Below are 27,225 nucleotides of genomic sequence, written 5' to 3' on the forward strand. Positions count from 1 at the left end.
CGGGACCCCTCAGTGATGGCCCCCCACAGGTCACACACACTCCGGGACCCCCTCAGTGATGGCCGCGCTCCCCCCACAGGTCACACACACTCCGGGACCCCTCAGTGATGGCCGCGCTCCCCCCACAGGTCACACACACTCCGGGACCCCTCAGTGATGGCCGCGCTCCCCCCACAGGTCACACACACTCCGGGACCCCTCAGTGATGGCCGCGCTCCCCCCCACAGGTCACACACAATCCGGGACCCCTCAGTGATGGCCCCCCCACAGGTCACACACACTCCGGGACCCCTCAGTGATGACCCCCCACAGGTCACACACACTCCGGGACCCCTCAGTGATGACCCCCCCACAGGTCACACACACTCCGGGACCCCTCAGTGATGACCCCCCCACAGGTCACACACACTCCGGGACCCCTCAGTGATGACCCCCCCCACAGGTCACACACACTCCGGGACCCCTCAGTGATGACCCCCCACAGGTCACACACACTCCGGGACCCCTCAGTGATGACCCCCCCCCCCCACAGGTCACACACACTCCGGGACCCCTCAGTGATGGCCGCCCACAGGTCACACACACTCCGGGACCCCTCAGTGATGACCCCCCCCACAGGGTCACACACACTCCGGGACCCCTCAGTGATAACCCCCCACAGGTCACACACACTCCGGGACCCCTCAGTGATGACCCCCCACAGGTCACACACACTCCGGGACCCCTCAGTGATGACCCCCCCACAGGTCACACACACTCCGGGACCCCTCAGTGATGGCCCCCCACAGGTCACACACACTCCGGGACCCCTCAGTGATGGCCCCCCCCACAGGTCACACACACTCTGGGACCCCTCAGTGATGACCCCCCCACAGGTCACACACACTCCGGGACCCCTCAGTGATGACCCCCCCCCCCACAGGTCACACACACTCCGGGACCCCTCAGTGATGACCCCCCACAGGTCACACACACTCCGGGACCCCTCAGTGATGACCCCCCACAGGTCACACACACTCCGGGACCCCTCAGTGATGGCCCCCCACAGGTCACACACACTCCGGGACCCCTCAGTGATGACCCCCCCACAGGTCACACACACTCCGGGACCCCTCAGTGATGGCCCCCCACAGGTCACACACACTCCGGGACCCCTCAGTGATGACCCCCCACAGGTCACACACACTCCGGGACCCCTCAGTGATGACCCCCCACAGGTCACACACACTCCGGGACCCCTCAGTGATGGCCCCCCACAGGTCACACACACTCCGGGACCCCTCAGTGATGACCCCCCACAGGTCACACAGCACTCCGGGACCCCTCAGTGATGGCCCCCCACAGGTCACACACACTCCGGGACCCCTCAGTGATGACCAACCACAGGTCACACACACTCCGGGACCCCTCAGTGATGGCCCCCCACAGGTCACACACACTCCGGGACCCCTCAGTGATGGCCGCGCTCCCCCCACAGGTCACACACACTCCGGGACCCCTCAGTGATGACCCCCCACAGGTCACACACACTCCGGGACCCCTCAGTGATGGCCGCGCTCCCCCCACAGGTCACACACACTCCGGGACCCCTCAGTGATGGCCGCGCTCCCCCCACAGGTCACACACACTCCGGGACCCCCTCAGTGATGTCCCCCCACAGGTCACACACACTCCGGGACCCCTCAGTGATGACCCCCCACAGGTCACACACACTCCGGGACCCCTCAGTGATGGCCCCCCACAGGTCACACACACTCCGGGACCCCTCAGTGATGGCCGCGCCCCCCCCACAGGTCACACACACTCCGGGACCCCTCAGTGATGGCCCCCCACAGGTCACACACACTCCGGGACCCCTCAGTGATGACCCCCCCACAGGTCACACACACTCCGGGACCCCTCAGTGATGACCCCCCCACAGGTCACACACACTCCGGGACCCCTCAGTGATGACCCCCCCACAGGTCACACACACTCCGGGACCCCTCAGTGATGACCCCCCCACAGGTCACACACACTCCGGGACCCCTCAGTGATGGCCCCCCACAGGTCACACACACTCCGGGACCCCTCAGTGATGGCCCCCCACAGGTCACACACACTCCGGGACCCCTCAGTGATGGCCCCCACAGGTCACACACACTCCGGGACCCCTCAGTGATGGCCCCCCACAGGTCACACACACTCCGGGACCCCTCAGTGATGACCCCCCACAGGTCACACACACTCCGGGACCCCTCAGTGATGACCCCCCACAGGTCACACACACTCCGGGACCCCTCAGTGATGACCCCCCACAGGTCACACACACTCCGGGACCCCTCAGTGATGACCCCCCACAGGTCACACACACTCCGGGACCCCTCAGTGATGACCCCCCCACAGGTCACACACACTCCGGGACCCCTCAGTGATGACCCCCCACAGGTCACACACACTCCGGGACCCCTCAGTGATGACCCCCCACAGGTCACACACACTCCGGGACCCCTCAGTGATGACCCCCCACAGGTCACACACACTCCGGGACCCCTCAGTGATGACCCCCCACAGGTCACACACACTCCGGGACCCCTCAGTGATGACCCCCCCACAGGTCACACACACTCCGGGACCCCTCAGTGATGGCCCCCCACAGGTCACACACACTCCGGGACCCCTCAGTGATGGCCGCGCTCCCCCCACAGGTCACACACACTCCGGGACCCCTCAGTGATGACCCCCCCCCCCCCACAGGTCACACACACTCCGGGACCCCTCAGTGATGACCCCCCACAGGTCACACACACTCCGGGACCCCTCAGTGATGGCCCCCCACAGGTCACACACACTCCGGGACCCCTCAGTGATGACCCCCCACAGGTCACACACACTCCGGGACCCCTCAGTGATGACCCCCCCACAGGTCACACACACCCCGGGACCCCTCAGTGATGGCCGCGCTCCCCCCACAGGTCACACACACTCCGGGACCCCTCAGTGATGGCCGCGCTCCCCCCACAGGTCACACACACTCCGGGACCCCTCAGTGATGACCCCCCACAGGTCACACACACTCCGGGACCCCTCAGTGATGACCCCCCACAGGTCACACACACTCCGGGACCCCTCAGTGATGACCCCCCACAGGTCACACACACTCCGGGACCCCTCAGTGATGTCCCCCCACAGGTCACACACACTCCGGGACCCCTCAGTGATGACCCCCCACAGGTCACACACACTCCGGGACCCCTCAGTGATGACCCCCCACAGGTCACACACACTCCGGGACCCCTCAGTGATGTCCCCCCACAGGTCACACACACTCCGGGACCCCTCAGTGATGACCCCCCACAGGTCACACACACTCCGGGGACCCCTCAGTGATGACCCCCCCACAGGTCACACACACTCCGGGACCCCTCAGTGATGACCCCCCACAGGTCACACACACTCCGGGACCCCTCAGTGATGGCCCCCCACAGGTCACACACACTCCGGGACCCCTCAGTGATGGCCGCGCTCCCCCACAGGTCACACACACTCCGGGACCCCTCAGTGATGGCCGCGCTCCCCCCACAGGTCACAGAGGAGTCCCCGTCTCTACAGCCCGCGCTGCCCCTGCACAGAGGAGCCGGGGACACTCACAGCTGCAGCAATGAGGCCGCTTCTTCTGCTGGGATGTAGCGGAGGGGATGTGCGGGGTTTCCCGGGGCAGGCAGCGGGGGCCGCGTCCTGTGCTGAGGGCTCCGGCTCCTCCGCTTCTTCCTCTCACACTGCTCTGCTGTCCATGCTCGGGACTCAGGAGCGGAGTTCCTGAGGGGGTGACGTCACCGGAAGGGGCGGGGCAGAGCTCGGGCTGGACTGAGCTGTGGGCGGGGCGGGGCTCGGGCTGTGCAGAGCTGTGGGCGGGGCAGAGCTGTGGTCGGGGCGGTCCTCGGGCTGTGCAGAGCTGTGAACGGGGCAGGGCTGTGGGCGGGGCAGTGCTCGAGCTGGGCGGAGCTGTGGGCGGGGCGGAGCTGTGGGCGGAGCGTAGCTGTGGGCGGGGCAGAGCTGTGGGCGGGGTTCGGGCTGTGCAGAGCGGACGGATCCTGACCCTGAGGTGGAGAAGATTCAGCGGCTCCTCATTAGTTCTAGAACTTTCCTCTCAGACTGGATTTTGCCTCCGGTCATTTCTTGGGGCTGCAGCTCGTGTATATCTCACAGGGAATGGCCTGAAGCTGCAGCACGGGGCTGTGGGGGCTTCTATAAGGAGGGGATATGGGGGGCTACACAGGGCAGGGGGAGGGGCTGTGGAGACTTCTATAAGGAGGGGATATGGGGGGCTACACAGGGGGGGAGGCTGTGGAGGCTTCTATAAGGAGGGGATATGGGGGGCTACACAGGGGAGGGGGAGGGGATGTGGAGGCTTCTATAAGGAGGGGATATGGGGGGCTACACAGGGCAGGGGGAGAGGCTGTGGGGGCTTCTATAAGGAGGGGATATGGGGGGCTACACAGGGCAGGGGGAGGGGCTATGGGGGCTTCTATAAGGAGGGGATATGGGGGGCTACACAGGGCAGGGGGAGGGGCTGTGGGGGCTTCTATAAGGAGGGGGATATGGGGGGCTACACAGGGCAGGGGGAGGCTGTGGAGGCTTCTATAAGGAGGGGGATATGGGGGGCTACACAGGGCAGGGGGAGGGGCTGTGGAGGCTTCTATAAGGAGGGGATATGGGGGGCTACACAGGGGGGGAGGCTGTGGAGGCTTCTATAAGGAGGGGATATGGGGGGCTACACAGGGGAGGGGGAGGGGCTGTGGAGGCTTCTATAAGGAGGGGATATGGGGGGCTACACAGGGGGGGAGGCTGTGGAGGCTTCTATAAGGAGGGGATATGGGGGGCTACACAGGGCAGGGGAGGGGCTGTGGGGGCTTCTATAAGGAGGGGGATATGGGGGGCTACACAGGGCAGGGGGAGAGGCTGTGGGGGCTTCTATAAAGAGGGGGATATGGGGGGCTACACAGGGCAGGGGGAGAGGCTGTGGAGTCTTCTATAAGGAGGGGGATATGGGGGGGCTACACAGGGCAGGGGGAGGGGCTGTGGGGGCTTCTATAAGGAGGGGGATATGGGAGCTACACATGGCAGGGGGAGGGTCTGGAGGCTTCTATAAGGAGGGGGATATGGGGGGCTACACAGGGCAGGGGGAGAGGCTGTGGCAGCTTCTATAAGGAGGGGGATATGGGGGGCTACACAGGGCAGGGGAGAGGCTGTGGAGGCTTCTATAAGGAGGGGGATATGGGGGCTACACGGCAGGGGGAGGGGCTGTGGAGGCTTCTATAAGGAGGGGATATGGGGGCTACACGGCAGGGGGAGAGGCTGTGGAGGCTTTTATAAGGAAGGGGGCATATTGGGGGGCTACACAGGGCAGGGGGAGGGGCTGTGGAGGCTTCTATAAGGAGGGGATATGGGGGGGCTACACAGAGCAGGGGGAGAGGCTGTGGAGGCTTCTATAAGGAGGGGATATGGGGGCTACACAGGGCAGAGGGAGGGGCTGTGTAGGCTTCTATAAGGAGGGGGATATGGGGGCTACACGGCAGGGGGAGAGGCTGTGGAGGCTTCTATAAGGAAGGGGGGCATAGGGGGGCACTCGTACTGGGCAAGGGGAATGCAGCACGTTTGGGGGGGGGCTCATATTGGGCAGGAGGTGACGCACGTTTGGGGGGGCTTGTACTGGGCAGGAGGTTACGCACGTTTGGGGGGGCTTGTACTGGGCAGGGTGGGATACTGGACGTTTGGGGGGGCTCGCACTGGGCAGGTGGCGGCGCTGGCTGTTTGAAGGGCTCGCATGGAGATGCGCTGTACATTGGGAGAGGCGCTGCACGTTGGGGGAGCTCGCGGGGGGGGAGGCCGCACATTGGGGGGAGCTCGCCGGTGGGGAGGCCGCACGGGGGGGGGGGGGCTCTCGCAGGGGGGGAGGTCGCATGTTGGGGGGAGGGCTCGCAGGGAGAAAGGCTTGACGTGGGGGGGGCTTGCGCTAAGCAGGGGGTGACGCTGCGCTTTGGGGGGCTTGCAGGGGGCCGTGTTGCAGGTTAAGGGGGGCTCGCACAAGGATATCTGTTGTGTGTTATTAATCTTTGTTTCTCATACACAGCTTGTGACTATCGGCGCTGGGTGTAATTGCCCCCCGTCGTCCCACCTTAGAGGCGGAGAGAACAGTGCAGTGTAATCCACATCATCCTCCGGTGTCCTCCAATGTATTCAATGAGAGAGGAATTTATGGTAAATGCAGAAATACAATTTTTACACCTAAAATCACGGGACTCGGGTACAAGAGATTTTCTCTTTCATTGTCTCCAATGTCCAACATGGCTTAATTCTATGTATTGATTTGTAAAGTTGATTGTTATATACATGTATCCCCGACCTACTGTCTCCTCTGCATTACCCTGTAGACTGTGAACCCCCGAGGGCAGGGTCCGCTCCCCTCTGTACCCGTCTGTCAGTGTTATATATTTGTATCCCCGACCTCCTGTCTCCTCTGCATTACCCTGTAGACTGTGAACCCCCGAGGGCAGGGTCCGCTCCCCTCTGTACCCGTCTGTCAGTGTTATATATTTGTATCCCCGCCCTACTGTCTCCTCTGCATTACCCTTTAGACTGTGAATCCCCGAGGGCAGGGCCCGCTCCCCTCTGTACCCGTCTGTCAGTGTTATATATTTGTATCCCCGCCCTACTGTCTCCTCCCCATTACCATGTAGACTGTGAAGCCCCGAGGTCAGGGTCCGCTCCCCTCTGTACCCGTCTGTCAGTGTTATATATTTGTATCCCCGACCTACTGTCTCCCCCTCCCTAATTACCCTGTAGACTGTGAGCCCCCGAGGGCAGGGTCCGCTCCCCTCTGTACCCGTCTGTCAGTGTTATATATTTGTATCTCCGCCCTACTGTCTCCTCCCCATTACCCTGTAGACTGTGAAGCCCCGAGGGCAGGGTCCGCTCCCCTCTGTACCCGTCTGTCAGTGTTATATATTTGTATCCCCGACCTTCTGTCTCCTCCCCATTACCCTGTAGACTGTGAACCCCCGAGGGCAGGGTCCGCTCCCCTCTGTACCCGTCTGTCAGTGTTATATATTTGTATCCCCGCCCTACTGTCTCCTCCGCATTACCCTGTAGACTGTGAAGCCCCGAGGGCCGGGCCCGCTCCCCTCTGTACCCGTCTGTCAGTGTTATATATTTGGGTCATTCCACATCAAGTGGACCATTTTTAAAAATCGTCCCCACTCGACCTTCTCCGATTTTGCTGAAAATTTATAAGGATGTACATGTATGTTTGAAAAGAGGTTCTGTATAGAATATAGAAATGTGGCACTCCTTCTATAGTCGCTGGTGCTTGGATAGGGTCCCACCCCAGATCAAAAAATTGAAAAAAATCCAGCACTCAAAGCATTCAACTGAAATTGTTTTATATTTTATTCATTGATCTGTGTAATTATTAAAGACGTTTCGGTCATCCGACCTTCATCAGTTTACACTACAATAAAAAGATACATGAAAGATTTTTTAGTGTACAGAAATAATGGCATTATACAGTCATGGTAACAAAAAAGGGCAGAAATATTCACCACATTATAATGCATGAACCATAAACTATGATATACAAAAAATGTCAACAAAAAGACAAAAATGAAGAATCTGTCAGTTGAGCCGCTTCACTAGCAGATATACTGTCCACCTAAAGGGACCGGCCATCATCAAATCAGTGATCAACTCCTCTGGGATCTGGTGACCATCGTTGTTCTTGCAGGTTCGGTGGCGTTGTCCCCCCCGCCTAGGTTTCCTCTTTGACCTCTGCGGTTTCTTTGACCTAAAAAATGTGGTTTTGGTCGTCTGGTAAAGGAAAATTCCGAAGCCGAATCACCACTAGAGGAATATTGGAAACGTCTTGGAAACACTCTGGAGGATGTATCACGCCACCGATAAACTCGATTATTTTTATAGTCCTCAGTATCCCGTAGGAATTTTTCTCTTTTAATTTTTTGACTTTCAATTTTATGGATTTGTAAATCTCTTGTAACTTGATCTTTGATTTTCGCCAGATCCTCAGCCGAAGAGGTGGAATTTAATTGTTGCTCAATCACGACAATCTCTTCACGTTTGGTAACGATCGCTTGATTTAAATAATCCAAAGTCAAAGTCATTAAGTCAAAAGAGCATTTGTTAAGAATCTGTTCAAAACGATTACAAAAATCAGGGTTGTCACTGAAGATGGTCGGTCTTACACCAACCCGTAGTCCTCTTGGAATTCTTTGAACACGTACGTATTCTGCAATAGTGGCACAGTGCAATTCCAAATTTTGTAATTTTCTAGATTCCTTCTGAAAATCACGGGTTCGAAGCTCAGAAGTAGGAATATGCAAAAAATCACTCTGCACTGTGGTACGGCTCATAATATCTGCCATTTCATCCGCAGTATAAGAAAACGCCACATTGGCCATTATAAGAAAAAATGAGGGTGCACACACTAAAGGATATACTATATAGAATATAGAAATGTGGCACTCCTTCTATAGTCGCTGGTGCTTGGATAGGGTCCCACCCCAGATCAAAAAATTGAAAAAAATCCAGCACTCAAAGCATTCAACTGAAATTGTTTTATATTTTATTCATTGATCTGTGTAATTATTAAAGACGTTTCGGTCATCCGACCTTCATCAGTTTACACTACAATAAAAAGATACATGAAAGATTTTTTAGTGTACAGAAATAATGGCATTATACAGTCATGGTAACAAAAAAGGGCAGAAATATTCACCACATTATAATGCATGAACCATAAACTATGATATACAAAAAATGTCAACAAAAAGACAAAAATGAAGAATCTGTCAGTTGAGCCGCTTCACTAGCAGATATACTGTCCACCTAAAGGGACCGGCCATCATCAAATCAGTGATCAACTCCTCTGGGATCTGGTGACCATCGTTGTTCTTGCAGGTTCGGTGGCGTTGTCCCCCCCGCCTAGGTTTCCTCTTTGACCTCTGCGGTTTCTTTGACCTAAAAAATGTGGTTTTGGTCGTCTGGTAAAGGAAAATTCCGAATCCGAAGCCGAATCACCACTAGAGGAATATTGGAAACGTCTTGGAAACACTCTGGAGGATGTATCACGCCACCGATAAACTCGATTATTTTTATAGTCCTCAGTATCCCGTAGGAATTTTTCTCTTTTAATTTTTTGACTTTCAATTTTATGGATTTGTAAATCTCTTGTAACTTGATCTTTGATTTTCGCCAGATCCTCAGCCGAAGAGGTGGAATTTAATTGTTGCTCAATCACGACAATCTCTTCACGTTTGGTAACGATCGCTTGATTTAAATAATCCAAAGTCAAAGTCATTAAGTCAAAAGAGCATTTGTTAAGAATCTGTTCAAAACGATTACAAAAATCAGGGTTGTCACTGAAGATGGTCGGTCTTACACCAACCCGTAGTCCTCTTGGAATTCTTTGAACACGTACGTATTCTGCAATAGTGGCACAGTGCAATTCCAAATTTTGTAATTTTCTAGATTCCTTCTGAAAATCACGGGTTCGAAGCTCAGAAGTAGGAATATGCAAAAAATCACTCTGCACTGTGGTACGGCTCATAATATCTGCCATTTCATCCGCAGTATAAGAAAACGCCACATTGGCCATTATAAGAAAAAATGAGGGTGCACACACTAAAGGATATACTATATAGAATATAGAAATGTGGCACTCCTTCTATAGTCGCTGGTGCTTGGATAGGGTCCCACCCCAGATCAAAAAATTGAAAAAAATCCAGCACTCAAAGCATTCAACTGAAATTGTTTTATATTTTATTCATTGATCTGTGTAATTATTAAAGACGTTTCGGTCATCCGACCTTCATCAGTTTACACTACAATAAAAAGATACATGAAAGATTTTTTAGTGTACAGAAATAATGGCATTATACAGTCATGGTAACAAAAAAGGGCAGAAATATTCACCACATTATAATGCATGAACCATAAACTATGATATACAAAAAATGTCAACAAAAAGACAAAAATGAAGAATCTGTCAGTTGAGCCGCTTCACTAGCAGATATACTGTCCACCTAAAGGGACCGGCCATCATCAAATCAGTGATCAACTCCTCTGGGATCTGGTGACCATCGTTGTTCTTGCAGGTTCGGTGGCGTTGTCCCCCCCGCCTAGGTTTCCTCTTTGACCTCTGCGGTTTCTTTGACCTAAAAAATGTGGTTTTGGTCGTCTGGTAAAGGAATATTTCTGCCCTTTTTTGTTACCATGACTGTATAATGCCATTATTTCTGTACACTAAAAAATCTTTCATGTATCTTTTTATTGTAGTGTAAACTGATGAAGGTCGGATGACCGAAACGTCTTTAATAATTACACAGATCAATGAATAAAATATAAAACAATTTCAGTTGAATGCTTTGAGTGCTGGATTTTTTTCAATTTTTTGATCTGGGGTAGGACCCTATCCAAGCACCAGCGACTATAGAAGGAGTGCCACATTTCTATATTCTATATAGTATATCCTTTAGTGTGTGCACCCTCATTTTTTCTTATAATGGCCAATGTGGCGTTTTCTTATACTGCGGATGAAATGGCAGATATTATGAGCCGTACCACAGTGCAGAGTGATTTTTTGCATATTCCTACTTCTGAGCTTCGAACCCGTGATTTTCAGAAGGAATCTAGAAAATCACAAAATTTGGAATTGCACTGTGCCACTATTGCAGAATACGTACGTGTTCAAAGAATTCCAAGAGGACTACGGGTTGGTGTAAGACCGACCATCTTCAGTGACAACCCTGATTTTTGTAATCGTTTTGAACAGATTCTTAACAAATGCTCTTTTGACTTAATGACTTTGACTTTGGATTATTTAAATCAAGCGATCGTTACCAAACGTGAAGAGATTGTCGTGATTGAGCAACAATTAAATTCCACCTCTTCGGCTGAGGATCTGGCGAAAATCAAAGATCAAGTTACAAGAGATTTACAAATCCATAAAATTGAAAGTCAAAAAATTAAAAGAGAAAAATTCCTACGGGATACTGAGGACTATAAAAATAATCGAGTTTATCGGTGGCGTGATACATCCTCCAGAGTGTTTCCAAGACGTTTCCAATATTCCTCTAGTGGTGATTCGGCTTCGGATTCGGAATTTTCCTTTACCAGACGACCAAAACCACATTTTTTAGGTCAAAGAAACCGCAGAGGTCAAAGAGGAAACCTAGGCGGGGGGGACAACGCCACCGAACCTGCAAGAACAACGATGGTCACCAGATCCCAGAGGAGTTGATCACTGATTTGATGATGGCCGGTCCCTTTAGGTGGACAGTATATCTGCTAGTGAAGCGGCTCAACTGACAGATTCTTCATTTTTGTCTTTTTGTTGACATTTTTTGTATATCATAGTTTATGGTTCATGCATTATAATGTGGTGAATATTTCTGCCCTTTTTTGTTACCATGACTGTATAATGCCATTATTTCTGTACACTAAAAAATCTTTCATGTATCTTTTTATTGTAGTGTAAACTGATGAAGGTCGGATGACCGAAACGTCTTTAATAATTACACAGATCAATGAATAAAATATAAAACAATTTCAGTTGAATGCTTTGAGTGCTGGATTTTTTTCAATTTTTTGAAAAGAGGTTCTGTACATTTTTAGGGCCAGATCTCCAATACATTGGGCAGTGTTGACCTTTCACTGGAGCCCCCCCCCAAGCCTGCGGCTTCAGCTAAGAGGATTTTGCACACTTTGGCACATAGCCATTAGAGTTCTATACTGGCTATGATGCTGATATTTGGTATACTAGCTCAACTTTTGCTGCTAAACACGATAAAATTATTACCGGCTATGACAAAACAATATTTCGGCCGCAATTTTGTGTCAAAGTAGCTTGTAAAACGCCTCGCATAAAATTTATGCCTAACTTTGCCCATATATAACTCAAGACCAAAAACCAATAGGAACTGGTGCTTTACCCTGTACAACAAACATCTTCATGACTTTGCATTGCTGCAATATCACGGTCAAAGCATACGTATTTGTGGAAATATTCACACCCACATATGATGACAAACTTAAAAAACCCAAATTTTACCTATTTTTAGGTCAAATTTCTCAAAAAGGGTACCCCTAAAATATATTAATTCTGATATCATTTGAAAGAGCACATTTTTCTCTACAAGGATCATTGGGGTTTTTTTTGGAGTCTCTCCATTTAAGAAAAGAAAAATGCCCCTGAACATGGTGTTATTTATTAATACGCAATGAATGGTAGCTGCACTATTCAAACCCTTGCGTTGGTCCATGGTGGTTATACCACAACCAATTTCCTAAGAATTGGTATTATAATCCTATTAAGAATTGTAATAATGCTGTCTTTCGAGAATTGGCAGCCCCATCGCCTAGGAGCCATGGCCGATAGCCGTGCAAGGCAAGTCGCGGGTGGTCTCTTTATCGCAGGTTCCAAAGCCTGAGGGTGGGGGTCTTTGCCTAGGATCCCAAGCCTAATATTGAGTATCTTTTGTTGGTTCCCAAGCCATAATGTTCAGTCTAAGTAAGTGGTCTGGAATTGCTGCTGAATTTGCAACATAATGGGTTCAGAGAAGCTGTATTGTCGGCCATTGCTGCTGCAGCCGGTGCTGGAATTATTGCAATGATCGACTGCTCGGGAATCCAGCATGTATCATTTCTCACAGGCCAGTGACAGAAGCTGCTCCATGAGGATGCATAACATTTATTAATGCATCATGGTCGTCGACTGAAATTTCAGAAATATTTCCAATCCACCAGTTCCTATCGTAAATGCAGGCAATGTATTGCCCGGGCTGGAGGTTTGCAATTGGCACAAAAGGCATTTCTGATCTGACAGATCCATCTACATGGGCAATCACAGATGAAGGCTCATTTCACACCCTTGAAATGCCAATCTTTTTGTCATCAATTGGCACAAACTGGTGATTTTCTCTTGTTCCAGCAATTGTATGTCCATCTTTGAACCTTTCCTCTTGAACTACCCGTATTTCGTAAATTTTTTTCTTTTGGAACAAAAAAAAAACTTGATTCCATGCAGTTGCTCGTTGCAAAAGTTGAATAAATCCTCCGGGGTCAGTATTTGGTTTTCAGTTGGGCGTTGAAGACTGGCACGAGCTGCCAACCTCTTTGTTGTCCCTCCAATCCCATCACAGGGCGACTTTCCATGACTGGTACCAAAAAAATTCCATTCAGCGCTGATATTGAAATCAGCATTGTGGTGGCACAAGTTGAGAAAATTTTTGAAATTTTTGTACTGGGCTGCAGATCCATCGCTGAAGTAGTGGATATGACGAATCCCATTAATGAGTCTTGAGGAGAAAGTGTGGACTGCAGCGGTGTCATGTCGTGGGCAATCACTGGTTACTTATTATTAGTTATTATTATTATTATTATTAGTCAATAACTTTTCATAAATAAAAATGTTTATAGGTTTTTGATTATAATAGACATTGCTAGTACCGTGTTTCCCCGAAAGTAAGACGGTGTCTTACATTCTTTTTACCCCCAAAAGTGCCACTATGTCTTACTTTCGGGGTATGTCTTATATTTGAAAAAATCCCACAGCAATCGCAGCAAGTCTCCATGCAATGTACCGTATGGGGACTTGCCGCGATTGCGTCCTAAGTGTACCGCAAGTTAAGGAAACTTAACCACCAGCGGCTGCACATGAGGGCACTGAGGCTGCGTGATTTTGTATGTTGTCCATGGTCCTGATGGACCACGGACAACATTACTGCAACATTTCAACATTTCTCGGTAGCCGAGCGTTCAGCTGAGCGCCAGACCGCCGGCATGTGTCAGCTCTCAGCTGAGCGCTAAGCCGCCGGCATGTCAGGGCGCTCAGCTGAGAGCTGTCACATGCCGCCGGCATGTCAGGGCGCTCAGCTGAGCGCTCGGCCGCCGGCATGTTAGGGCGCTCAGCTGAGCGCTTTGCCGCCGGCATGTCAGGGCGCTCAGCTGAGCGCTTTGCCGCCGGCAAGTCAGGGCGCTCAGCTGAGCGCTCGGCCGCTATAACTGTACTGTAAAGAAGAAAAACAATAAATAAATACATTTTTACTACGTCTTACTTTCGGGGTACGTCTTACATTAGCCGACCCCCCAAAACCCCCACTACGTCTTACTATCGGGGGTGTCTTACTATCGGGGAAACACGGTAACAATACAACTCTGTAACGTGTGATAAGAATCTGAAAATCAAACACAAAATCAGTGCATTACGTGCATACATAACACCATGTTCAGTGGCATTTTTCTTTTCTTAAACTGAGACTCCAAAAAAAAAAAACAATGATCCTTGTAGAGAAAAATGTGCTCTTTCTAATATCAGAATTAATATATTTTAGGGGGACCATTTTTGAGAAATTTGACCTAAAAATAGGTAAAATTCGTTTTTTTTAAGTTTGTCATATGTGGGTGTGAATATTTCCACAAATACATATGCTTTGACCGTGATATTGCAGCAATGCAAAGTCATGTAGATATTTGGTGTACAGGGCAAAGCACCAGTTACTACCGTGTTTTTCCAAAAATAAGACACTGTCTTATATTTTTTTTTGCCCCCCAAAAAAGCACTAGGGCTTATTTTTGGAGGAGGTCTTATTCTTGGAGAAACACGGTTGAGGGTAAGTTTACCCCCCAAAAAAGCAGACCCCCCCCCCCCCCCCACTTCCCAGGAGTCTCATACTCACCAGACCAGGACGTCTGCGTAATTCCAAGGTCCTCCTGTGATCTCCGGTCGGTGCTGCACGCCGTCCTACCCTGCTGCTAGCTGACACGCTGGCACACACAGCAGGTCACAGGCACACACAGCAGATCACACAAACACAACAGATCACACACAGCAGATCTCTCACACACACACACACACACACACACAGCAGATCGCAGATATACACAGCAGATCACACACAGCAGATCGCAGGCACACAGCAGATCACACACACAGCAGATCGCAAATATACACAGCAGATCACACACAACAGATCACAGGCACACACAGCCGATCATAGATACACACAGCCGATCGCAGAAAAACACACACACAGCAGATCACATACACACAGCAGATCACACACACACAGCAGTTCGCAGATATACACAGCAGATCACACACATCCGATCGCAGGCACACACAGCCGATCACAGATACACACATCCGATTGCAGGCATACACAGCCGATCACAGATACACACATCCGATCACAGACACACACAGCCGATCGCAGAAAAACACAGCCGTTCACACACACACACACACACACACACCACATCCAGCACTTACGGCTGCAGGGAATGAGAGCAAGTCACGTGTCTAGCTGCAGGTCCTGTTCCTTGCGTTCCACTGCACTGCCTCTCAGGAGAAGAGATCGGTGTCTCTGGATCAGGTGAGTAGGTATACGATCTGATGTATGTGCGATCCGATGTTTGTGTGTGTGATTTGATGTTTGCGTGTGATCCGATGTTTGTGTGTGCGATCTGACTGTGTGCGATCCGATGTGTGTGTGTGTGTGAGATCTGGTGTGTGTGTGTGTGTGAGATCTGGTGTGTGTGTGTGAGATCTGTTGTGTGTGTGTGTGTGAGATCTGGTGTGTGTGTGTGTGTTTGTGAGATCTGGTGTGTGTGTGTGTGTGTTTGTGTGTGTGTGAGAGATCTGGTGTGTGAGAGATCTGGTGTGTGTGTATGAGTGTGTATGAGCTGATGTGTGCGGGCGTGTGATCACTGCAGGTCCTGACGCTCAGTGTCTGGTGAGTGTAATTGCCGGGTGCCGCTGTGTATAATGAAGTGTCCTGCAGTATCTGTATCTTTTTTTAGCTGCACGGACACTTCATTATTGATCCGGGAGTAGGGCTTATTTTCGGGGTAGGGCTTATATTTAAGCCTTTCTCCGAAAATGCTGAAAATCCCTGCTAGGGCTTATTTTTGGGGGAGGGCTTATTTTTGGAAAAACACGGTATAGGTTTTTAGTCTTGAGTTATATATGGGCAAAGTTAGGCATAAATTTTATGCGAGGCGTTTTACAAGCTACTTTGACACAAAATTGCGGCCGAAATATTGTTTTGTCATAGCCGGTAATAATTTTATCGTGTTTAGCAGCAAATGTTGAGCTAGTATGCCAAATGTCCGCATCATAGCCAGTATAGAACTCTAATGGCTATGTGCCAAAGTTTGCAAAATCCTCTTAGCTGAAGCCGCAGGCTTGGTGGAACCTCCAGTGAAAGGTCAACACTGCCCAATATATTTGAGATCTGGCCCTAAAAATTTACAGAACCTCTTTTCAAACATACATGTACATCCTTATAAATTTTCAGCAAAATCGGAGAAGGTCGAGTGGGGACCACTGGTCCACTTGACATGGAATAATCCATTTGTATCCCCGACCTACTGTCTCCTCCCATTACCCTGTAGACTGTGAGCCCCCGAGGGCAGGGTCCGCTCCCCTCTGTACCCGTCTGTCAGTGTTATATATTTGTATCCCCGCCCTACTTTCTCCTCCCCATTACCCTGTAGACCGTAAGCCCCCGAGGGCAGGGCCCGCTCCCCTCTGTACCCGTCTGTCAGGGTTATATATTTGTATCCCCGACCTATTGTCTCCCCGCCATTACCCTGTAGACTGTAAGCCCCCGAGGGCAGGGTTCGCTCCCCTCCGTACCCGTCTGTCAGGGTTATATATTTGTATCCCCGACATACTGTCTCCTCCCCATTACCCTGTACACTGTGAGCCCCCGAGGGCAGGGCCTGCTCCCCTCTGTACCCGTCTGTCAGGATTGGTTTAGTCACTGTAATTTATATCTGTATTTTGTGTGTAGCCCTTTCCCATGTACAGCATGCAGGGCCGCCACTAGGAATTTCAGGGCCTCATACTGGCAAACTTTTCGGGCCCCCTTGAGACTCCGCCTAGGCTCCACCCCAGCCCCGCCTCTTCCCAGCTCCGCCTCCAACCCTCAAACCTTCCACAGTCTCACTGTCCACTCTGGAAAAACTCCAATCGACACTCCGCTCCCATAGTCTAAGTAGTCATCATGTGACCAATCATTCATATGCGATTTTCATACTTAGTCATGTGATGCCGAGCTGCTTTTCCTAATTCTTTCAATGATCAGTGAAAAAGAGAGCGGTAAGAAGAAAAGCGAATTGTCAGATGACCATAAGTATGAAAATCACACATGAGTGGAGTGGCCATGTGATGACTGCTGGAACCAGCAAGCAGAGCCGAATCCTGACAGTGAGTATATTACACGCTGTTAGGATTGGGCATGCTACAAGGCTTAATTTTATAATTGAAGGGCTTGTGCAGGTTTGAGATGAGGTGACAGCACAGGAACACATCAACCAAGAGCCACCAGAAGTGTAGAAATACATCACCAGAACCACCATAGGTACAGATATACATCACAAGAACCACCATAGGTACAGATATACATCACCAAAACCACCATAGGTACAGAAACAAAGAATCAAAATGCCCATCAGTGTAGAAATACATCACCAGAACCACCATAGGTACAGATATATACATCACCAGAACCACCATAGGTACAGAAACAAAGAATCAAAATGCCCATCAGTACAGATATACATCACTAGAACCACCATAGGTGCAGGAATAAAGCATCAAAATTCTTATCAGGAAAGAAACTCATCATCAGTATCACCAGCAGTACAGAAATACATCCATATAATCCCTATCAGTACAGAAACTGCATCAAAACCCTCATCAGTGCAGGAATACATCACAAGAATTGGTACCCGGTTCATCAATTGTAATGTCAGGTCAGCCCTGTATACTGTATATATTTATCGCATCAGCCTAGAACTTCCAGTATGTCCTTAACAATGGTAATAAGATACTGCGAGTTGTAGCTATCAGTTCTTACAGACGATACAGGAAATACAGTACTGGTGAGAATTAGTATCACAAATAAACATTTACAGTGGGTACGGAAAGTATATAGACCCCTTTACATTTTTCACTCTTTGTTTCATTGCAGCCATTTGGTAAATTCAAAAAAGTTCATTTTTTCTCGTTAACGTACACTCTGCACCCCATCCCCCGTCTTGACAGAAAAAACAAATGTAGAATTTTTTTAAAATTTATTAAACAAGAAAAACTGAAGTATCACATGGTCATAAGCATTCACCCCCTTTGCATTACATACATTAATCAAAAAAAATGAACTTTTTTGAATTTACCAAATAGCTGCAATGAAACAAAGTGAAAAATTTAAAGGGGTCTGAATACTTTCCGAACCCACTGTACATCCAGGTACCTTATAGATTACCTTGTCTCTGAAGAGTAGAACTTTTTCTTTTCTTTATCTTGTCCAGATGCCATGATGAATTTTCATGGCCACAGCTCGTCTCTGCAGACTTCCATCTTCTCCACTTTTCTGCAGCACATCCTGACACAATGCCTGAAAAATGAGTGTCCCTGAATAAAAATATGTCCCACACTGCGCTCCTGAATAAATAATTAATCCTCACTGTGTTCCCTGCACAAAACATGGCACACCCAGTCCCTCTTATGATACGTGCCCTCCACACTGCCCTCTCCTTTCCATATTACGCCCTCTCTTCACAGTCCTCTCCACTCTACCCAGTCTTTATTATGTGCTATTTTTCTCATCCCATACGGTCATATAACAACCTCCGTAGTCATCACCTCCTTGCTTCCCATACTATGACCGCACAATTCCTCCTCATATTGTGTCCGTACCAATCCCCCATCTCTTCATACTGTCCGCACCCATGCCCCCTCACTGCTCATACTGTGTCTGCACGGATCCCCCCTCTCATGCTGTGTCTGCACCCATCCCCCTCAGTTCCCTTACTGTCTGCACCCATCCTCCCTCTCTGCATACTGTCTGCACCCATCCCCCCTCACATTTTATACTGTGTTCACACCCATTCCCTCTCTCATGCTGTGTTCGCACCCATTCCCCTCTTTCCCAATGCCATGTCCTCACCTGTCCCCTACACTTTTCATACTGTGTCCGCACCAATCCTCCCCTCACATTTTATACTGTGTTCACACTCATCCCCACCTCACATTTTATACTGTCTGCACCCATCCCCCTCACTTTTCATACTGTCTGTACCCATCCCCCCCTCACTTTTCATACTGTCTGCACCCATCCCCCCTCACTTTTCATACTGTCTGCACCCATCCCCCCTCACTTTTCATACTGTCTGCCTCATCCCCCATTACATTTTATACTGTCTGCACCCACCCCCCTCACATTTTATACTGTCTGTACCCATCCCCCCTCACATTTTATACTGTCTGCACCCATCCCCCCTCACTTTTCATACTGTGCCTGCACCCACTCCCCCTCACATTTTTTACTGTCTGCACCCATCCCCCTCACATTTTATACTGTCTGCACCCATCCCCCTCACATTTTATACTGTCTGCACCCATCCCCCTCACATTTTATACTGTCTGCACCCATCCCCCTCACATTTTATACTGTCTGCACCCATCCCCCTCACATTTTATACTGTCTGCACCCATCCCCCTCACATTTGATACTGTCTGCACCCACCACCCTCACTTTTTATACTGTGTCTGCACACATCCTACCCTCATGCTTCCAATACGGTCTTTAAATTTAACCCATGGTTCCCCATACTCATCTTCCATTCGGTCCCCATACTGTATGTCCACTTTAACCCCTTTGCTCCCCATTCTGGGTTCTCAAATGGCCCCGTTTGCTTCACATACACCCCCTCCCCGTCCCCTAATTGCAAATAATCTTGGCGTCTTCAGCTCCATTGGAAAACTTTCCACCAGCTCTGTTCGCCCTTTGTGGCGCCGAGTGACGTCAGCAGCGTGATCATCTGACCGGCTCACAATGCTGATGTCACCGAGTCAGGGCTTCTCTTTGCGGCAAATAGATGCTTGTACAGTGATCCCTGGGAGCCGATGCTTCAGTAGTCTGTGAGCCACTGTCAGCTTGACAGCGGCTCAGAGAACATCCGACTCCCAGGCAGCTGCTGGCAGACACCGAGGACCCCCGCATCAGGCACCCCCTGCCAGCTGCGCCCGCCTGCCTTCTCTGCATACGGCTCTGGGTCCTGGTGAGTAGAAGAATGAAAGAGGAGGGGCCTTGGCTGCCAGTGTGTCCGATCCCCCTGTGTGCTTCTGCCCACCGGGTCCGCCCTCTGACGTGCATCTCCCCTCCCCAAGCCCCACCTCCTCCACTGACCCGATCTCTAATCCGTCCAGCATATGGCTAATTTGCATGCTCCGCCCCGTCGCATGCAAATTATTCATCTATAGTAGCCGAAGCCACACTGCTGGGCCCCTCTGCTGTGGCTGTGACTGGGGCCCGGTGAAGAGGGGGCCTGGTCGGCCTGGGGCTTAATACAGCTCAGTAATTACCCCTGGCTTGGCCGGGCCCCCCCTCTTCACGGGGCCCGATACACCAGTCAGTAGTAATGCCCTGATGGCGGCCCTGCCTGTGAGGGGTGCGCGTCCATCACTGAGGGGTCCCGGAGTGTGTGTGACCTGTGGGGGGAGCGCGGCCATCACTGAGGGGTCCCGGAGTGTGTGTGACCTGTGAGGGGTGCTCGGCTCTCACTTCATCGACTGAGCCTCCGTCTGTTTTCCCGTCCTGGTAACAGGAATCACGCCACTCCGGGGATTTCTTAAAACATTTACTCATTGTTAACAGTTTCATGGCATTCTTCATCTTCTCCTCACTAAGATAATCTCTCCCCTATAAGCTGCCACTATGGGTGCAACAGTAGACCCCGCACTACACATGGGGGAGAGAGAGCGACAGACCCCGCACTACACATGAGGGAGAGAGAGCGACAGACCCTGCACTACACATGAGGGAGAGAGAGAGCGACAGACCCCGCACTACACATGAGGGAGAGAGAGCGACAGACCCCGCACTACACATGAGGGAGAGAGAGAGCGACAGACCCCGCACTACACATGGGGGAGAGAGATCGACAGACCCCGCACTACACATGGGGGAGAGAGAGCGACAGACCCCGCACTACACATGAGGGAGAGAGAGACAGACCCCGCACTACACATGAGGAAGAGAGAGATCGACAGACCCCGCACTACACATGGGGGAGAGAGAGACAGACCCCGCACTACACATGGGGGAGAGAGAGCGACAGACCCCGCACTACACATGAGGGAGAGAGAGATCGACAGACCCCGCACTACACATGAGGGAGAGAGAGCGCGACAGACCCCGCACTACACATGAGGGAGAGAGCGACAGACCCCGCACTACACATGGGGGAGAGAGAGCGACAGACCCCGCACTACACATGAGGGAGAGAGAGCGACAGACCCCGCACTACACATGGGGGGTCTGTCTGCACAGTCTCCTCAGATCAGGTTCAGTCGGCGTCGAAAGAGGACAGAAGAAGACATCTACAGTTTATTGCCTCCAATGATTTCCCCTTATTATCTTCACATATTTTGTGTTTTTAGTTGATTTTTTGTTAACATCATTTCATCCTCATTACAATAAAAAATTCTCTGTTTTCTTTTTATTTTTCTTGATTGACCCATAAATGATGAATAAGGACAAAGACCAAATTATAGAGAAGATATTCAGCCTGAGTCTGGAGATAATCTTCCATCTTACTGGAGAGGTGAGAGGTTCTGATGTCATCACATTACATCATTATCTATGGGAATAACAGGATATGACCGGGGAGGTGAGAGGCTGTGATGTCATCACATTACATCATTATCTATGGGGATAACAGAGGATATGACCGGGGAGGTGAGAGGTTCTGATGTCCCCACATTACATCATTATCTATGGGAATAACAGAGGATATGACCGGGGAGGTGAGAGGCTCTGATGTCATCACTACATCATTATCTATGGGAATAACAGAGGATATGACCGGGGAGGTGAGAGGTTCTGATGTCCCCACATTACATCATTATCTATGGGAATAACAGAGGATATGACTGGGGAGGTGAGAGGTTCTGATGTCATCACATTACATCATTATCTATGGGGATAACAGAGGATATGACGGGGAGGTGAGAGGCTGTGATGTCATCACATTACATCATTATCTATGGGGATAACAGAGGATATGACCTGGGAGGTGAGAGGTTCTGATGTCATCACATTACATCATTGTCTATGGGAATAACAGAGGATATGACGGGGAGGTGAGAGGCTCTGATGTGATCACATTATATCATTATCTATGGGGATAACAGAGGATATGACCGGGGAGGTGAGAGGCTCTGATGTCATCACATTACATCATTATCTATGGGAATAACAGAGGATATGACCGGGGAGGTGAGAGGCTCTGATGTGATCACATTATATCATTATCTATGGGGATAACAGAGGATATGACCGGGGAGGTGAGAGGTTCTGATGTCATCACATTACATCATTATCTATGGGAATAACAGAGGATATGAACGGTGAGGTGAGAGGCTCTGATGTCATCACATTACATCATTATCTATGGGAATAACAGAGGATATGACCGGGGAGGTGAGAGGCTCTGATGTCATCACATTACATCATTATCTATGGGAATAACAGAGGATATGACCGGGGAGGTGAGAGGCTCTGATGTCATCACATTACATCATTATCTATGGGAATAACAGAGGATATGACCGGGGAGGTGAGAGGCTATGATGTCATCACATTACATCATTATCTATGGGGATAACAGAGGATATGACCGGGGAGGTGAGAGGCTCTGATGTCATCACATTACATCATTATCTATGGGGATAACAGAGGATATGACCAGGGAGGTGATGGACTCTGGAAATGTCTGTAGTGATATTATTAATGTCTCCACACTCAGGATTACACAGTAGTGAAGACCTCTAGTGATCGTTGTCAGGCCCCTGTGTGTGAAGGACGGGGAGGAACCCTGAGCCCAATCCCGGGGCCTCCACCTCACCCCCGGATACATGAGGACATCAATGACCAGAAGATCCTGGAACTCGCCAACAAGATGCTGGAGCTGCTGACTGGAGAGGTGACACTGCTGGGAATGCTGGGACATTATACAGGACGGCACTGGAGGATTCTGGGTGATGACGGTATCATTGTGTTGTCAGGTTCCTATAAGGTGTCAGGACGTCAGCGTCTATTTCTCCATGGAGGAGTGGGAGTATCTAGAAGGACACAAGGACTGGTACAAGGAGGTGATGATGGAGGAGCCCCAGCCCCGCACATCACCAGGTAATAGACAGGACTGAATACACCCGGCCTATAATTATCTGTATGTAATAATGATGTCCGTCCTGTCTGTGTCTCCTGCAGGCCTCTCCAGTACGAGGACGACCCCAGAGAGATGTCCCGCTCCTCCTCCTCCTCCACAGGATCCTCAGGTAGATGGAGATCTCCCCTATGAGGTGTAGACGGCTGTGACCTCCTTGTGTTCAGTCTTGTTTTCTCCTCCAGTATTAGATGTTTTATACTTGTGTAATGAGAGCGGTGGAGACGGCAGGATCACAGCTGACCACAGACCTCACATACAAAATTTGTGGTCCAGCCAAAAATTGCTATTTCATCATCTAAGTGGAGATTGCAAATCCGTGGTCCAGCCACTTATTGACATTTCATCATGTAAATACTGGTTATTAGTTTAGTGATAGGTGACTGACAGGTGTGAATCTAGAGTTGCGAAACAGCTGGTTTAAAGATACATTAAACATGTGTAGTTAATCCCTCGATTGTGGTGGAAGGGGGCATAGGCGTGGTGTTTGAGGTGTATGTGGGGTAGGTGCTAATGTTCCTGCAAGCTCTACTGAACAAACACGGGCATGCCCTATCCAAAGACAGCTGACAGCTTCCGTTACCGGGCGGGCTACTCCGCTCCTTTTCTTTGGCAGCCTCACAATGGTATGACTTGTAGATGAAGGCCAAATAGAGCATGTGCTACAGTGGACAGCAAGCTCTGTATCAAGTGGCCTCTCCTCCTCTTCCTCAACATCACACACAGTACAGTCTTCAGAGGTGGCACCCCAATTACTCTTGTTCTCCTCGCGTCACAACTCTCCAACCATCCAGTGACTGTGGGGAATCACAGATGAGCGAGTCTGCAGAGCTGTTCACACATTCTATCCCATGACTATCAGAGGTTTTTTCCAAAGATTCCCAGACTCGAGGAGGAAAGCATCTGCACTGATGCCCAAAATCTTTGTCAATTGGATCCGGGCCCGGACAAAATTGTGTGCGAGCATGATCCAGGCCCTCGCCAACAGACGTTATCCCCCGGGGGTGGAGGTGATGATGTTGAGTCTCGGATACTTGAGGAGCATGCTTAATGTACTGTGCTGTGAAGGCAGGAAGAGGAGGAAGAATGACTCTCAGGGCAAGGAGTGGGACAACAGTGAGGATGATGATGAGGTTGTAGATCCCACTTGGTGTGAACCCAGAGACATGCAGCCAAGTAGCTCAGGAGAGGAGGAAGATGAGGAGGTTACGTTGCCGCTTTCCGAGCAACCGCGCCATGTGCTTCATTCTTAGCTAAAACCTCAGGCTCTGGGTATACAGTTCTTAGGAGGGGTTGCTGGGCTTTTTTTTTTTTTTTTTTTTTTTTGAGATTGCAAAGAATGACCCAACTTACAGTCATATGTAAAAGTTTGGGCACCCCTATTAATGTTAACCTTTTTTCTTTATAACAATTTGGGTTTTTGCAGCAGCTTTTTCAGTGTCATATATCTAATAACTGATGGACTGAGTAATATTTCTGGATTGAAATGAGGTTTATTGTACTAACAGAAAATGTGCAATCTGCATTTAAACTAAATTTGACAGGTGCATAAGTATGGGCACCCTTATCAATTTCTTGTTTTGAACACTCCTAACTACTTTTTACTGACTTACTGAAGCACTGAATTGGTTTTGTAACCTCATTGAGCTTTGAACTTCATAGGCAGGTGTATCCAATCATGAGAAAAGGTATTTAAGGTGGCCACTTGCAGGTTGTTCTCCTATTTGAATCTCCTATGAAGAGTGGCATCATGGGCTCCTCAAAACAACTCTCAAATGATCTGAATACAAAGATTATTCAGCATAGTTGTTCAGGGGAAGGTACAAAAACTTGTCTCAGAGATTTAAACTGTCAGTTTCCACTGTGAGGAACATAGTAAGGAAATGGAAGAACACAGGTACAGTTCTTGTTAAGCCCAGAAGTGGCAGGCCAAGAAAAATATCAGAAAGGCAGAGAAGGCGAATGGTGAGAATAGTCAAGGACAATCCACAGTCCACCTCCTAAGACCTGCAGCATCATCTTGCTGCAGATGGTGTCACTGTGCATCGGTCAACAATACAGCGCACCTTGCACAAGGAGAAGCTGTATGGGAGAGTGATGCGAAAGAAGCCGTTTCTGCAAACACGCCACAAACAGAGTCGCCTGAGGTATGCAAAAGCACATTTGTACAAGCCAGTTACATTTTGGACGAAGGTCCTGTGGACTGATGAAACAAAGATTGAGTTGTTTGGTCATACAAAAAGGCGTTATGCATGGAGGCAAAAAAACACGGCATTCCAAGAAAAGCACTTGCTACCCACAGTAACATTTGGTGGAGGTTCCATCATGCTTTGGGGATGTGTGGCCAATGGCGGCACCTGGAATCTTGTTAAAGTTGAGGGTCGCATGGATTCAACTCAGTATCAGCAGATTCTTGACAATAATGTGCAAGAATCAGTGACGAAGTTGAAGTTACACAGGGGATGGATATTTCAGCAAGACAATGATCCAAAACACCGCTCCAAATCTACTCAGGCATTCATGCAGAGGAACAATTACAATGTTCTGGAATGGCCATCCCAGTCCCCAGACCTGAATATCATTGAAAATCTGTGGGATGATGTGAAGCGGCTGTCCATGCTCGGCGACCATCAAACTTAACTGAACTGGAATTGTTTTGTAAACAGGAATGGTCAAATCTACCTTCATCCAGGATCCAGGAACTCATTAAAAGCTACAGGAAGCGGCTAGAGGCTGTTATTTCTGCAAAAGGAGGATCTACAAAATATTAATGTCACTTTTATGTTGAGGTGCCCATACTTATGCACCTGTCAAATTTAGTTTAAATGCGGATTGCACATTTTCTGTTAGTACAATAAACCTCATTTCAATCCAGAAATATTACCGAGTCCATCATTTATTAGATATATGAAACTGAAATAGCAAAAACCCAAATTGTTATAAAGAAAAAAGGTTAACATTAATAGGGGTGCACAAACTTTTTCATATGACTGTACATTATCTGCTAACTTTGTTAAAAAAAAATCAACCAAAAAACAAAACGAATCAGTAGAGGCAGAAATTTCAATAATTTGACTACTACACGAATGAAACTGCACATCCACAACCTACATGAGTTATTCTGGGAATTTTACTGCTCTAAAACACCTTGCTTACTACCGGCCACCACATCAACTCTGTCTGCGGCTTCTGCCTCCTCCATTACCGTGGCAAGTGTTCTCACACAGGTCTCCGGCTGCAGAGCCTCCACTTGTGTTCTCGCTAGACTCCCTACAGTCACCTGTTACGGAAATGGACATGCCAGGTGCTTTTGACGTATGTCAGACACAGAGCAAACCACATCTTTCTCAACCCACCATAACATCTCCGCCTAGGTCTCCCTCACAGTCTATCAGTTTGTTGGCCACTGAAATGCTGCCTTTCCACCTTGTGGACAGAGTCTGTTTCTGAAAATTGATGGCCATCGCAGTCCTCCAGTTGCCATTATTTCTCTAAGAAAGCTGTGGCAGAACCAGACCAGTGTGTCGCAGGAAACATTGCCTGTTCCCTGGAAGACTCTGTGACTGCCAGGGTGCATTTCACCACTGACACCTGGATGAGCAAGCGTGGCCAGGGGCGTCACGTCTCGCTCACTGGGTGACTCTGGTGGCTGCTGGGGCAAGGGGCTGCTCCACAAGTCCTGGAATCTCCAAGGCTTGCGGGACAAACCTCTGTATCTATCACTTCCTCCACTGCTTCTGCTTCCTCCACCTCTTTTAGGGCCTCCATCTGCGCTCTCAACCTCTACCTTAATGTAACACGTGTTCCAACAGTTCAGAGAGCACCCTTCCTCCATACAGGGCTGCCAGGGCTCAACGCAGTCAGGCAGTGTGCAAGGTAAAATGCATTTGACAACACAGTCACACAGCTGAAGAGTTGTGGGCCGCTATCCAGGCCGAG

General features: G+C 49.6%; 3 protein-coding genes and 1 long non-coding RNA gene across 5 annotated transcripts in view; 2 read left to right on the plus strand and 2 right to left on the minus strand.

The window, feature by feature from the left end:
* Nucleotides 1-27,225, minus strand: part of LOC142257597 (uncharacterized) — a 1,260,196-nt gene that overhangs the window by 813,740 nt on the left and 419,231 nt on the right. The window lies entirely within an intron of this gene.
* The window catches only part of LOC142303624 (uncharacterized), a 307,530-nt gene that overhangs the window by 92,200 nt on the left and 188,105 nt on the right, over nucleotides 1-27,225 (minus strand). The gene's annotated exons all lie outside the window — the stretch shown is intronic.
* On the plus strand, nucleotides 4,042-21,631 carry LOC142257708 (uncharacterized). Its single transcript, XR_012727646.1, has 3 exons — nucleotides 4,042-4,084; nucleotides 6,113-6,240; nucleotides 21,595-21,631. It is a non-coding gene; the product is annotated as an uncharacterized LOC142257708 (long non-coding RNA).
* The window catches only part of LOC142303630 (uncharacterized), a 62,659-nt gene continuing 58,235 nt past the window's right edge, over nucleotides 22,802-27,225 (plus strand). The window contains exons 1-4 of the mRNA XM_075345172.1: nucleotides 22,802-22,813; nucleotides 22,867-23,043; nucleotides 23,126-23,249; nucleotides 23,331-23,398. Coding sequence (XP_075201287.1) covers nucleotides 22,802-22,813; nucleotides 22,867-23,043; nucleotides 23,126-23,249; nucleotides 23,331-23,398 — 381 coding nt within the window. The remainder of the gene's footprint in view (nucleotides 22,814-22,866; nucleotides 23,044-23,125; nucleotides 23,250-23,330; nucleotides 23,399-27,225) is intronic.

Source organism: Anomaloglossus baeobatrachus, chromosome 1, assembly GCF_048569485.1.
Source record: "Anomaloglossus baeobatrachus isolate aAnoBae1 chromosome 1, aAnoBae1.hap1, whole genome shotgun sequence".
Classification (NCBI taxonomy): Eukaryota; Metazoa; Chordata; class Amphibia; order Anura; family Aromobatidae; genus Anomaloglossus; species Anomaloglossus baeobatrachus.